At 27.8% G+C, this 15,001-nt stretch overlaps 1 protein-coding gene across 1 annotated transcript; it reads left to right on the top strand.

Annotated features, from left to right (window-relative positions):
- The first annotated feature begins 4,808 nt into the window (after positions 1-4,808).
- On the top strand, positions 4,809-14,660 carry LOC137829026 (uncharacterized). Its single transcript, XM_068635821.1, has 4 exons — positions 4,809-4,967; positions 5,061-5,328; positions 5,396-5,492; positions 13,556-14,660. Exons 1-4 carry the CDS (start codon positions 4,809-4,811, stop codon positions 14,658-14,660), a joined length of 1,629 nt encoding a protein of 542 aa, XP_068491922.1.
- The last annotated feature ends 341 nt before the right edge of the window (positions 14,661-15,001 follow it).

Here is a 15,001-nt window from a genome sequence, read left to right as displayed (position 1 = left end):
GCAACCGGTACTGGATGTGGAATAGATTTTCGTTCATATCAACCATGTTCAAGCACCAAGGTTGATTTTGTTCATCTCATTTACGATTTCTTTGTTCCACCGCATAAAAATGAAATCTTTTTTTGTTTTTCTTATCAAAGTTTCGTTCTTTTCATGTTTCTACCGTTTATTTGCCTATTTGTTGTTCACATGGTTGATTCTGTATTTTCTCATTTACGATTTCTTTGTTCCACAGCATAAAAATGAAATATTTTTTGGTTTTTCTTATCAAAGTTTTGTTTTTTTTCATGTTTCTACCGTTTATTTGTTTCATTGTTGTTCACATAGTTGATTCTGTGTTTTTTTGTTACTTTTGACAGCATCAAAATGATATTCATCTACATTTCAGTTTCTGCAGCAACCGGTAGTGGAAGTGGAATGGATTTTCAAGCACCAAGGTGAGATCTTTTCCTTCCTCTGTTCGTCTGTCCTTATTATTATTTTTTTCATTTTTCACTTATTTGCTGATTTAATCTTTTCTGAAGTTTTTCCATCTACATTTCAGTTTTAACAGCAACCGGTACTGGATGTGGAATAGATTTTCATTCATATCAACCATGTTCAAGCACCAAGGTGGATTTTGTTAATCTCATTTACGATTTCTTTGTTCCACCGCATAAAAATGAAATCTTTTTTTTTTGTTTTTCTTATCAAAGTTTCGTTCTTTTCATGTTTCTACCGTTTATTTGCCTCTTTGTTGTTCACATGGTTGATTCTGTGTTTTCTCATTTATGATTTCTTTGTTCCACAGCATAAAAATGAAATATTTTTTGGTTTTTCTTATCAAAGTTTCGTTTTTTTCATGTTTCTACCGTTTATTTGTTTCATTTTTGTTCACATGGTTGATTCTGTGTTTTTTTGTTACTTTTGACAGCATCAAAATGATATTCATCTACATTTCAGTTTCTGCAGCAACCGGTAGTGGAAGTGGAATGGATTTTCAAGCACCAAGGTGAGATCTTTTCCTTCCTCTGTTCGTCTGTCCTCATGTTTTTTTTTTCATTTTTCACTTTTTTGTTGATTTAATCTTTTCTGGAGTTTTTCCATCTACATTTCAGTTTCTGCAGCAACCGATAATGGAAGTGGAATGGGATTTTCGTTCATATCCATCTTTTTTTTCAGCATCAAGGTGAAATCTTTTCCTTCCTTGACTCTCATTGTTGTTTTCATTGTTTATTTTTTTTGCTGATAAAATCTTTAATGGTGTTTTTTTGTGTTTATTTCATAAATCTCATACATGTGTTTATTTTCTTTTAGGATCTTTCTCATAAGGCCACCAAAGCTTCTATTAAATTTGGTCGAGGATGGAGGAAATTTTGTCAGATACATGCACTGTGTGAAGACCACAAATTGATCTTTGAAAGTGGACTAACCCCAATTCATATGATGGTGTTGTTAGTGCTTAAAAATTCAATATTGTATTCATAATTTATTTTTCCAAGGACAATGTTCTGATTATATAGAAAATTAATTGTTTACTTTATTTTAGTTATCAATTTTGTTTTAAATACATGGTCAAATTTTGTAATCTAATATTAAATATTCTTATGGAATGTTATTTTGTATAGTTTACTTTTAAAAGAGACATTTATTTAATGTATTTAATTTTTTTATTCGCATTAATGTACTCTTCAGACAAACTTTAACCTTAAGATTATTCGCATTATATTATTCTTCAAAATTCAAATTCAAATTCAAATTCGAAATTCAAATTCAAATCTATAAATACATTTAAAAGTCCAAGATCATTAATTACCTTTTTGATTCATATCTTCTTCTGAATCATATCTTCTTTTTCTGACTTATTTTGCTGCTGCCGCACACTTTTTTCGAATTCCAAGATTATTATTATTATTATTATTAATCTTCAAATATTTAATTTTTGATATTTTCAAATTGTTTAATTCCAAGATCATTAATTACCTTTTTGATTCATATATTCTTTTTCTGACTTCTCTGCTTCTACCCACTTATTTCCAATTCCCAAATATTTATAGATTCATATTTTCAAATTTTACAATTCCAAAGATCATTAATTACCTTTCTGATTCATATCTTCATTTTCTGACTTATCTGCTTTTGCACACTTATTTTCAATTCCCAGATTATTATTATTAATAATCTTCAAATATTTAATTACTCATATTTTCAAATTTTACAATTCCAAAGATCATTAATTACCTCTCTGATTCATATCTTCTTTTTCTGACTTATCTGCTTCTGCACACTTATTTCCAATTCCCAGATTATTAATTACCTTTTTGATTCATATATTCTTTTTCTGACTTCTCTACTTCTGCCCACTTATTTCCAATTCCCAAATATTTATAGATTCATATTTTCAAATTTTACAATTCCAAAGATCATTAATTACCTTTCTGATTCATATCTTCTTTTTCTGACTTATCTGCTTTTGCACACTTATTTTCAATCCCCAGATTATTATTATTAATAATCTTCAAATATTTAATTATTCATATTTTCAAATTTTACAATTCCAAAGATCATTAATTACCTCTCTGATTCATATCTTCTTTTTCTGACTTCTCTGCTTCTGCACACTTATTTCCAATTCCCAGATTATTATTATTATTATTAATATTTTTCAAATATTTAATTTTTCATATTTTCAAATTTTACAATTCCAAGATCATTAATTACTTTTTTATTTGTATCTTCTTTTTCTGACTTCTTCTGCACACTTATAATTCCAAGATTATTATTATTACTAATAAACTTCAAATATTTAATTTTTCAGATTTTCAAATTTAAAAATTTAAAAATTTCAACAACATTATTAACATTAATTACCTTTTTTTATTCATATCTTCTTTTTCTGACTGCTACACAATATTTCCGATTCCAAGATTATTATTATTACAAATTTTCAAGTATTTAGTTTTTCAGAATTTCAAATTTTAAAATTTTAACAAATACCATTAGAATTTAAAATTTATAAATATCAAATACCATTAAATAGATGAAGTTTTCAGTCATTTAGATTTTTCAACTCATGATTGTGGTTTTCCTGTACTCCTTTGATTGTTCTTTCAGCTCCATGTGAAGTTCATTTATTTTTGTTTGGGTTTGTTTTCTTAATAGTCAAGGTAGGATCACAGGTTTCTGGTTAACAATGAGGCTGAAAGGGAATAAAGGTTTCATCTTTTGTCTTTTTTCAGAGAAAGTGTTAAGAAAGTTTGTATTATAGATAGATTCAAGTCAAACATTTATTTCAACATGATGTGTTGATAAAGTTTTCATTTTTACACACATATCCCATTTGGTTCAAAACTTTTCTAAACTTTTAAGATCTGACACTCCCATTTTCAACCTAAATCCTTAATCTAACATGTTCCCACATAAAAATGAGGGGTACATAATAATAGTCAAAGATTTTCATTCCTTGAAGTCATCTTTATCATCAAGGGGAATTGGTCTGTTCCTCCAAAACATAGCAAGAATACTCTCACCGAGCTGCATGAAACCATACTTTCAGTAAACTTAGATCTGATTTTAAACCTTTACCCGCGTGCGTTGTATTGGTTTTTTTGTTTCTATTACCTTCTTGGTTTAAGTCATTAATGTTTTTTTGTGCTCTTTGTATCCAACCTTTTCTCTTCTTTGATTTCCTTTCCTTTTTCATGAATCTGTCAACCCCACAGCTACTTTCAGAGGTTTGTATCTTCATTTTCCTGTTTTGCCAAGTAAGTATTAAAAAGTTTTCATTTTTTCAAATATCATTTTGCATAGATATGATTTTATACTTATGCCCACTTTCTTTCATTTGGTTCTTTTGTTTTTATTACCTGATTATGTTAAGTCATTATCTCACTTTTTCTCCTCTTTGATTTGTTTACGGTTTCAGTAATCTGTGAACGGCACCGCTACTTTTATAGGTTTGTTTCTTGATTTTCATGTTTTCAAATTGATTCCCCAGTATATCAAACACCAAGGAAAGATTTTTTTCCTTCTTTCGTCCGCATGCAAAAGCAAGAGTCTATGGTTATATGAAATTGGTAAGATTTCTCTGTTAGGGTTTCCACTTTCTGTCTATTTGTGTATTATTTCAGAAATTTCAAAGTAAGGGTTTTTTTGTGCTAAACAAGAATCCTCTTTTTCAAATCTCCTTTGAAAACGTACCTAAAATTCCATTTATTTGCATAGTAGGGTTTCCCGATCATGCTAGCAATTTCAAAAATTGTGTACTTTCAACCTTACTTTTCAAATTCAAACCACAATTTCATTAATCGCAATCCTGGAAGTTGAAATGTTTGCACTTTTTACAGTTTCGATTTTTTATAGGCTTAATCTCTTCTGTATGAAACCTGACATGCTTAACTTCGTTTTTGTCATTCATTGAACATTTTTAAACTTAATTTTGTTGTCATTACCTGTATATTTATTTAATGTTATTTATGATTATTTTTGTCTTATGACATATTTGAACTAAATCCATCTTTATTCTTAGCTAAAAAAACTATATCCGATTTGAAAATTGGAATGTTTGTTTTTGTCTCACAATACTGTTATACTTTATTATGTTTTCTTACTATTTCCACCTATTTCACTTTGAAATTGTAAATTTGTTTTTTTGAAAATAATTTTGTACCACCTCCTCAGTATATATATATATATATATATATATATATATATATATATATATATATATATATATATATATATATATATATATATATATAGGTATGTTTTGTGTTTCACATTGATCATTGCATTCTACATTTTCCTTTTACTCAAAGGTCACCCTTACAATGTCTGTGTCAAGACAAAATACAAATTGTGTGAAAGATGTTAATCCACAAAGTGAAAATTGGATCCTGATAGCAAGGGTTATACGTTTGTGGTTTGTTTCTGATTTCAAGAAAACAAAGTTTCCATTCTCCATGGAAATGGTCATACAAGACAAAGATGTAAAATACTTTATCATTTTCTTTCATATTTTTTTTATTACAGTTTAATGTAATTTTTATTAATCATGCTTAATGTTTGTTGTTATCTTTCAGGGTGATAGAATTCATGTTTCCGTTAGAAGAACTCTAATTTATAAATTTCAAAATGATATTTTTGAGGATAAAGTTTATTCCTTCAATTTCTTTAGTGTGTCTACTAATTCAAGATCTTATCGCACTACCTGTCACCAATACAAAATCAATTTTCAGTTTGGAACCAAAGTAACCTCTGTTGGTAATGATCTGGTCTCATGTCCAAAACCTCATTACACACCAATTTCTGTGTTAAAGGCGCCTGGATTTGATACGGACTACTTAGTCGGTTAGTAATATTCTTTTACTTGAACATATTTCTTTGGACATGTTTTTAAATGAATATGTTTTTACAGATGTTATTGGAATATTAACTGGTGTGGGAACTGAAAGAGAGCTGAATAGATCAGGGTCAACAACTAAGTTAAATGCCATTTCTATTGAAGCTGATGGGTAAGCTAATATTTTGTACCATAACTAATCCAAAATATTTGTTCTTACAATTGTAATTTTAACTTACAACAGCTACCGCATTGAGTGTACTTTATTTGGTAATTATGTTGATGAGCTCAATGCATTTCTGTCATCTGGAGAGCTGGAAAATATTGTCATCAGTGTGCATTTTGCTAAAGTAAAAATTTTCCAGGATATGTGAAGTGGTGAATTTCTAATTTATTTAAATTTTTTTATTTTAATATTTTATTTACATTATATTTTAATGTAGACAAGGTTTTTATACAAAATTGCTTGGACTGTACGAAAATAATATATAATGATAAGTCCAAATATGCAACCGAACTCAAGAAAAGGTTAGTTTAATATATTATTTTTTGATAATTAAAATGTATGAACCTTTCTAACTACAACTTTTACATGTGTAGGATGATTGAAAGTACGGATTCTCCTACACAGGGACTCAGTCAATTGTGTGACTCTGAAAAACAGAATGTTGAGGATGAATTCATCAGCTTCATTCATAGAAATACTATTCAAGGCCTGAAAGATTGCAAAGAGGTATTACTAATGTTTTTTAACAGTTTATTGAAATCGATTATTAATATTTGAAGATCATTTTTTTTTCTTTTTACAGGAAAGCACTTTTGTTATCTTAGCTACAATAAAACATATTGTGGCTGATGACGATTGGTGGTACACAGCTTGCTTATGCGGTAAAGCTGTTTACCCTGATTCCAAAATGTTTTTTTTGTGAGAAATGTAACAAACATGTTATCAAAGTCCAACAAAGGTAGTGTTTGTACTTGCATGAATTTATTTTTAATTACATATTACATATTTCTTAATACTTATTACTTATTATATTATTATATTAATTATTTTTTACTTATTTTAATTAATAATTTGTTAATAATTAACTATTAATTATATTCGTTAAATTATAGATATAATTTGTAAACCTTTATGTATTTTATATTTCAGGTATAAGCTAAAGCTGCGAGTGATTGATGAAACGGATTCTACGACTTTCGTTCTATTTGACAGGGATGCCACTACACTGATCAATAAATCTTGCGCCGAATTATTTGAAAGTCATGATAAGGTAAATTATCGAACCATGCATTTGTTTATTTATGCATATAAGAAAAGATTATTATATTAATTGATATTTTTTTTTAATATTTAGAACGGTGATTCTGGTGTACTACCAAAAGACTTTGATCTTTTGCTTGACAAAGCTGTGTTGCTTAAAGTTGGTTGTGTTAAAGATCAATCTCTTAGGTTTGATCAATCATTTCGTGTAAAAAAAGTTTGTATTGATGATAGTACTATACAAAGGTTTTGTGAAGGTCGTGTTGAAAATGTGGTATGTTTCCTAATTTGAGTGTATTCTTACTTACATTTTACCCTTAAATTGGTTATTTATACTGTTTTTGCTTAATTTAATTTAGTTATCATTTTGTGAAGGAACTTCATTCTCAGAAGAAAAGACTATGTACTATTAAAGATGTCCAACAGGATGAGTCTTCTGTACCACTTTCTCAGGTAATTATCATTTAAAGTATTAACTTAAAAAAGTGAATAATTTACTCTTACTAATATGTTTTGCTATCATCGCAGGATTTATTTAATAAATTCTCCACTGAAGCTGCTGAATTGCAATCTAAAACTATTGATTTATGCAGTGATAGTGTGTTAGGTACTGCTACTGAATTTGTTGCTCCACGGGTTACAAGAGATTTTGCTTCACCTGCTCACACAATCCCGCTTAGGATATTAAGGAAAAATATCAAGATCGAAAAGGGAGTAGTATAATTTCATACTATTTCTCTAACATTTTGTAACTTGAATGATCTATTTTCATGTATTGTAGACTTTCTTTAATTTCTATGTAGAACATGTTATGATGTATTAGTACAATTCTATTTTTAAATCTCTTTATGTAATATTGTTGGTTTCATATGTTGACATTATCTTTGAGGTACGTACTGACTTTATAGTTCATTTTGAAGTTGTTATATTTTGTTTTTTTTTCAATTTTATGTCTACATTTTAATTTATTTAATGAGTTTGTTTTTGTGTAATTCATATTATTGTATACTTTTTGTAACTCTATTTTGTAACAATGGTTCTTTCATTAAATATCAGAATTGTAATGGTAAGTGCCTCAACTTTTACTTTTTCATTAATTCATAAATTTATATAGAATTATATAATATTTTATTAATTATAATTTGTGTTTTTTTTAAGGTTATTGAAATATTGTTTTCCTTTCCCAGGGAATTTTTTCCTTTATTACAGGTATTGTTTTCCTTTATTAGAGTTATTCTTTTTTCGTCAATTCATTTTTTATACATAATATCTTAGTATGTGATAAAAAAATAAATCTTTGTGTAATGATATGTTTGTCCTTACGAGAAAGATTTTTTTTTAAAAAAAATTCCCCTTACACTCAACCTCTAAGGATGGATTCAAACGGATATAGAGGATAGCATTAACTACGTATCAGAGCAATTAATTCATCACTTCATTTTTTAATTTTTATTTTTGCATAAACTGTCTCTTCTGTATCTTTTACACTTTTATCAAAGTATTCATTTCATCTTCCAAGACTAATTTATTAAAAATTATGGATAGAAGTAATAATTACAGAAGTTCAAAATATTATATTTTAAATTCAATATGAAATTATATTTTCAATTTTAAATTTTAATTACAGGTATGTTATTTAATGTTAGAGGTTAGGGTTTAAGTATTTAATTTAAATATATGTATATATGTGTGTATATATAAATATATATAATATATGATATATTAATAATAATATATAACATATATAATATATTATTTAATATGTTTAATATATTTTATAATATATATTTATTTATTTAGTTATAATACAGTTTTATGTTAACTATTTTAATTTATTATTATATAATGCTAATTAATTATACATGTCATTAATATTCATTTTATTTATCTATTGAAATAGTTGTATTTTTATTAATTTGTTATTTTGTTAATAACTTATTTAAACTGAAAAAACATTGTTGTATAAGGCAATGTAAAATGGAAACGTCAAAGAATAATTACAGGTAACAACTAACCTACTATGCTTTTTAAAGTTTTGTCTTTTCATATTTATTTTTCTTTACTTTAATATTATTTATTTATTTATTAATTATGAATATTTTTTCTTAATTTATTTTACTATCATTATTGGATTTTAATTATTTTTTTATTATTTAATTTAGTAACTGAAAAGACATGTTGCTTCAGAGTAAATTTAGCGTGGATTTGTGACTGAAAAGGTATGATTGCTATATATAAGTAACGTAGGGCTTTTTATTACTCACAAACCTATTGCTATTAGTCTTTTATACTTCTTCCCTACTTCCATTATCTTCATCTTTCTTTTTCTCATTGTCATGGCTGTCATTCCTGAAGAGATCGTAAAACTTTGTGGTAAAGGTTTATTTACAACAGTTAACATTCGTGGGGAGGTATGTTTTTGGTTTTGAAATTCCTTACTTTTCATAGTTTTTTCAGTTCTTTGAGTATTTTTATGGTTTTAAAATGGATAGAATGGACACGTGGATCGTGCATTCGCCATCGAGTTTGAAAATGAACTGGAGGAGGAATGGTCCCTCAGCGACAGTCAAGGCAATATTCATATAGTATATTATAACAAAGATATACTTTGTCCCCAAATTGTGTATGGATGGTCCCGTCTGAGTGATTTTTATGGGTTTAAAGGTGACCACAATATATTGTTTCGTTACGTGGGTAATAACTCCTTCCATATAACTGTTTTTGTGGGGGAGTTATGTGAAATGATTTTGAGTAAATTTCTGAAGGAAGTTGAAGGGAGGTTGCCGCTCAACAATGGCCCCTTTATACATTTTGGCTTAAAGTGGAGTTCAAAACAGGTCTTTGGAGGATATGTGGTAAGTTTACCATCCTTTCTTTTAAAATGGATATTGATATATTCTATTTCTTTTATTAACTAATTATTAACTAATATTTTCGTTATTGTTTAAGGATCTGCCTTCTCCTTTTTCTGAATATATTCGTAGAGGGAAGTTCAAGAAGGTTAATCTACATGGATGGCTACAAGATGTGGAATGCACCATTTTCAAGTCCAGGTTTCCTTCCAGAAGCGTTACACTCTGTAGCGGGTGGAAACAATTTTTTCGTCTTCATTCTATTCGTGAAGATGACAAAATTATATTTGAATGTTATAACAAGAAGCCCTCTTCTGATATCAGGGTTCTACTACTGATGACGTGTCACTACAAAAGACTTAGTGCTTAGGATAATCAGTTATTGTTTTGAACTATATTAGTTTGTTTAAGTTAATTTATTTTTGCAAGTATTGCTTCTTTTTGTTGGGAAGTATCCAGTTTCCACTTTAAGGAAACAAGAACAGTTTATTTTGTTTACTCTTTATTTTTATTTGATTGTGGTTCTGTTTAATTAGCTCATCTTATTTCTTTGTATTTATTGTTTAGTGTTTCTTTCTTTTCAATATGTATATATATATATGCTTTTAATTTTTCATTTCTTATCTGGCATATTAATAATGCGTTGGCATTTCTAAATATGCTCAATGCTATAAGAAGTGCCAGTATATTAAAAAAATCATAAGCCTGCTTTAGATTGTGGAATGCATGCATATTAATTGGATTTTCTATACAATGTTTATGTTTATATTTTTTATTATTAATTATTAGTTTATTAGTTATTGTTGTATTAACTATTTTTTTTATCTCGAAACCTTTTGATGTACATTTGTTTGTTTTTCTGTATCATTTTTCTAATGTTTATAAATTTTTATGAATACTATTTCATTTTAAAAATATTTCTTATATATTTCTGGAGGTGACTTCATAGTTCAATATGAATTTGCCTACAATCTGTTTCTATTGGAAGAAACACACATTTTTTTATTTACAAGGACTTGATTTGGTATAATGTAATGAATTATACTTTTACTTGCACTAATTATTTTGGAGTATTTTTTTTGCAGGTTGAACTTAAAGAAGGAAGTTGGTCTTTAATACTTCATTTTTCATGTATATATCTTATGAGAACATAGTATAAGAAATCGTTTTATTTAATTTAAATTAGTTTAAATTGTAATGTATTGTAATTTACAAGTCATTGTAAAATTATGTAATTTTAATGTTAATTTTTTTTGTATTATATTTAATTTAATTAAATTAAATTAAATTTAAACTTCTGAATTTCACTATTTCTATATTTCTATATTCCTCACTTTCACAATTTTTATATTTAACCAGACTTATTATAATGTTAAAGTTCAATAAAAAAAAGTTAAAATGTTAAATAGCATAAAAATATTATTAAGAAAAATTAAAAAACCCGAAGAAAGGAAATATATCTTATTTTCAAATACAAAAAAGTTGTATAAAGTAATATTTAAGAATTCGAGAACTTTTAAGTAATCATTAGTTCCACACTGACTACAAATTTTGAAGTTAAATTAAAAATTAAAAATAAAAACAAATTAAAATAAATATAATATTAGTGCAGATTCAAAATAACTTAATAACACAATTTTCACTGTAAATCATTAACAAAATGACTGAAGAAGTTTTTGGAAAAGCACATAAACTTGGTTCTCCTAATATTAGTTCAAACTCATTTGCCCCTTATCATCTTCATCTTCTTCGACATTCATAAGCCAACTGATATATATTTTTTACATTTTAGAAACAACCTTTGTCTCAACATCTTCTTTTTGTTCATTATATTAGATATCAGATACCAGATCTGCTCTCCATGGTCTACTATGTTTCTACTTGGTTCTGGGAGATACAACTGAAACGCCGGAGAACGGAAAAGGTAATTAAAGCTTGGATTTTTTTCATTCCGACCATAAATATTAATTAAAGGTGCATGCATTTAAGACATAAAAACTCTTTCTCTTCTTCTTTGATTTCCCAGTATAGAACTTGGTAACAATAGGCACTGTAGAGGTATCCATGGAATGGAAAAGGTAATTAAAGTTTGGATCTTTTTTCATCCTAACCCTAAATATTGATTAAAGTTTCCATTTTTAAATGATTTAAGTTCACAGATTTAAGGTATATACATTTCATAAAAAAAATGTGCTTATAATAATTATTTTAAGTTCTGTTTTAGTGAAATTAGTAAATACAAAATGAGGATATCTGTTTTAGTCACTTTTTTTTGGCGGTATACATATACTACATGTTCTTGCATGCTGTGTATTATTTCAGATATATCCAATGGAAGGATTCCTTTTTTTTGTTAAACAGAAAAGCTGTTCTAGAATGGTGCAAAAGAAAGTTAGCCAAAGTTCCTTTTTTTTGCTTAATAGGGTTGTCAGATCAGGGTATATTTTTTAAATTGATGTACTTTATGTTTCTGTTTTTGGAGGTTGCTTCGTTCTTCTGTGGTGTAAGAGATGATTGTTCCTAGATAAATGTCCGTCCAGATATATTACTATATTTAATATTTACTATATATATTATTATATATACAATCTGATAAATTTATTCCCTGCAGGTTTCCTCTTTCAAAAGTCAACCAACAATTCATTAATGAGAAAGCTTAAAGTAGAACGTTGTTCTTTTGCACTGGAATAGGAATTTGTTTTCATATCTTAAAAGTTAAGTTCCCCTTTTTCACAACAACTTCTAGACATGCATTGCATGACCTTTCTTCATCGAACATTGATACTACCTAAATTTTTAAATTTTTTATTGTTCTTACATTTCGAAGTTTGATTGTTTATTATGCAAAATATAGAAAAATTGTGCAAGTGTTATCCCTTTTCAAAGGTAAATTTTTGGTTTAACATTTTTAAGTATTAAATATAATTCTTATATAATTATATAAATAGATATGATTATTATATAAAAATATTACACATTTTTTTTCAATATTTTAATATTTAATTAATAAATTTATTATGTCAAAGTAATAACATAAAAGGGAGTCCTGTGCGTGACCATATACCCTAGATATTTTGTTTGGATGGCAGACAGAAGAGAGTGGAAGCCAAGAAAAATTGGTGTTAGTATTGGAAGGTTAACATATATTCCTGCAGGGTCAGGGGAATTATATTATTTGAGGTTATTGTTGAATTATCAAAAGGGTTGCTGTAACTATGATAATATCAAAACTGTTAATGGTTTCATTCACAAAACATATAAAGAGGCATGCTATGCAATGGGGCTATTGGAAGATGATAAAGAGTTTATTGATGCCATTATAGAGTGCAGTGACATTGCTTCAGGAAATCAGTTGAGAAGACTCTTTGTTACCCTTTTAATGATGAATACTATGTGTAGACCAGATGAAGTGTGGAACAAAACATGGAAGTTGTTATCAGATGATATTTTATACCAAAAAAGAAAGGAGTTTGTCCTACCAGGTATAATTTTTTTATTTTATTTGAAATTTATAATTTATAATTTTATAATTGTTATATGACATATAATTTCTTTCCTAGGTCTTAGAATTGAAGATGCTCAAATTCAAAACCTTTGTCTTCTACAAGTAGAAGAGTTATTAATTTCAAATGGTAAGTGTTTGAAAGATTTTCCAAGTCTGCCAGAACCTATTCATTCTGATTCCTTTATTTATCAAAATAGATTCATTATTGATGAATTGAATTATGACAAAATAGAAATGTCTGAAATGCATTGTTCTCGTTTTCAAACTCTTACTCCTGAGCAAGTGGAAGTCTATGAGAATATAATGACAGCAGTCCTGTCAGACCTTGGTGGTTTTTTTTTCTTATATGGTTATGGGGGAACTGGAAAAACTTTCATGTGGAAAACTTTGTCCACTGGTTTTAGATCAAAAGGGTTTATTGTTTTAAATGTAGCTTCTAGCGGTATAGCTTCTTTGTTACTTCCAGGAGGAAAAATAGCTCATTCTACCTTTTGCATTCCTTTTGTAATAAATGAAGAGTCAACCTGCAATATTCCTCAAGGAAGTCTTAGGGCCAAATTGTTGATCAAAACGAAATTAATTATATGGGATGAAGCCCCAATGATTAATAGGTTATGTTTTGAAGCCCTAAATAGAACTTTAAGGGATGTCATGAGAGTTGTAAGTGAAGAAAATGCTCTTAAACCTTTTGGTGGTAAAGTAATTGTATTGGGAGGAGACTTTCGTCAGATATTAACTGTTGTCAAAAATGGATCAAAGTATGACATTGTGAAGGCAAGAGTAAATCACTCTAACTTATGGAAACATTGCAAAATCTTAAAACTTACAAAGAATATGAAATTAAAGAGTGATACATCAATTCAAAGTAAAACAGAAATAAAAGAGTTTGTTGATTGGATACTTCACATTGGAGATGGAGATATGGAGTTAAATGAGTTGGGACAAGGAATGATTGAAATACCGGAAGAGAATTTAATTTTAGATGTTGAACAACCTTTATTGCAGTTGGTTGAGTTTCTTTATCCCTCCTACATAAACAATGTGACATCTGATGATTCTTTTGATGATGGTGCAATATTATGTCCAACAAAAGAATGTGTGGATCAAGTGAATGAATTCATTTTATCATTAATACCAGGATCTGAAGTTACTTATTTAAGTTCAGACAGTCCTTGGGAATGTGAAGAACAAGAAAATGCTCAAGCTGAGTCGTTTACAACTGAATTTTTAAATGAGATCAAATGCTCTGGAATTCCCAATCACTGTGTTAAATTAAAAGTCGGAGTTCCAATAATGCTTCTAAGAAATATTGATCAAGCCAATGGACTTTGCAATGGAACAAGATTACAGGTAACTCACTTGGGGAAAAATGTTATTGGTGCCAAAGTTATTACTGGGAAAAATATAGGTGATCAAATATTTATTCTGAGAATGAACTTGACTCCTTCGGAAACAGGTTTGCCATTTATGTTTCAAAGAAGGCAATTTCCAATATCTTTGTGTTTTGCCATGACAATAAATAAAAGTCAAGGTCAAACTCTGAATAAAGTTGGTCTATATCTATCCCGTTCAGTCTTTACACACGGACAATTATATGTTGCTCTTTCAAGAGTAAAATCTAAGAAAGGGTTGAAGATATTGATTTTGGATGATAATGGTATTGCCACAAATTTCATTACTAACGTGGTTTACAAAGAAATATTCGAAAATGTTTGAAGTATTAACTTACAGCGTTACATATGAGGTATGAAAATTCTTTAATTATTTGAAATATATTTTTATTTATCATATATTTTTTTGTAATATATGAACAACAATTTAAGAACTGATATACACTATCTCTGATAGGTTTTGATCAATGCTTTTGTTTGACACAAATATTCATGGTCATCTTGAAAGTATGGTACGTATTCTTTATCAATTTTAGAATGTGTTAGATCTTATCTTGACATATCTTTTTCAAAGTTGGTTAATTTAATTAATGTTTTACAGGAATTACTTATAAGAAGAAACAGTTTTGTAAAATTAAAGTTCAGAAATGATGAATCTCTAAAGCA

This window comes from Phaseolus vulgaris, chromosome 7, assembly GCF_000499845.2.
Source record: "Phaseolus vulgaris cultivar G19833 chromosome 7, P. vulgaris v2.0, whole genome shotgun sequence".
NCBI lineage: Eukaryota > Viridiplantae > Streptophyta > Magnoliopsida > Fabales > Fabaceae > Phaseolus > Phaseolus vulgaris.
Note: the sequence above shows the minus strand (reverse complement) of the source record. Positions and strands in the feature narration are given on the sequence as shown.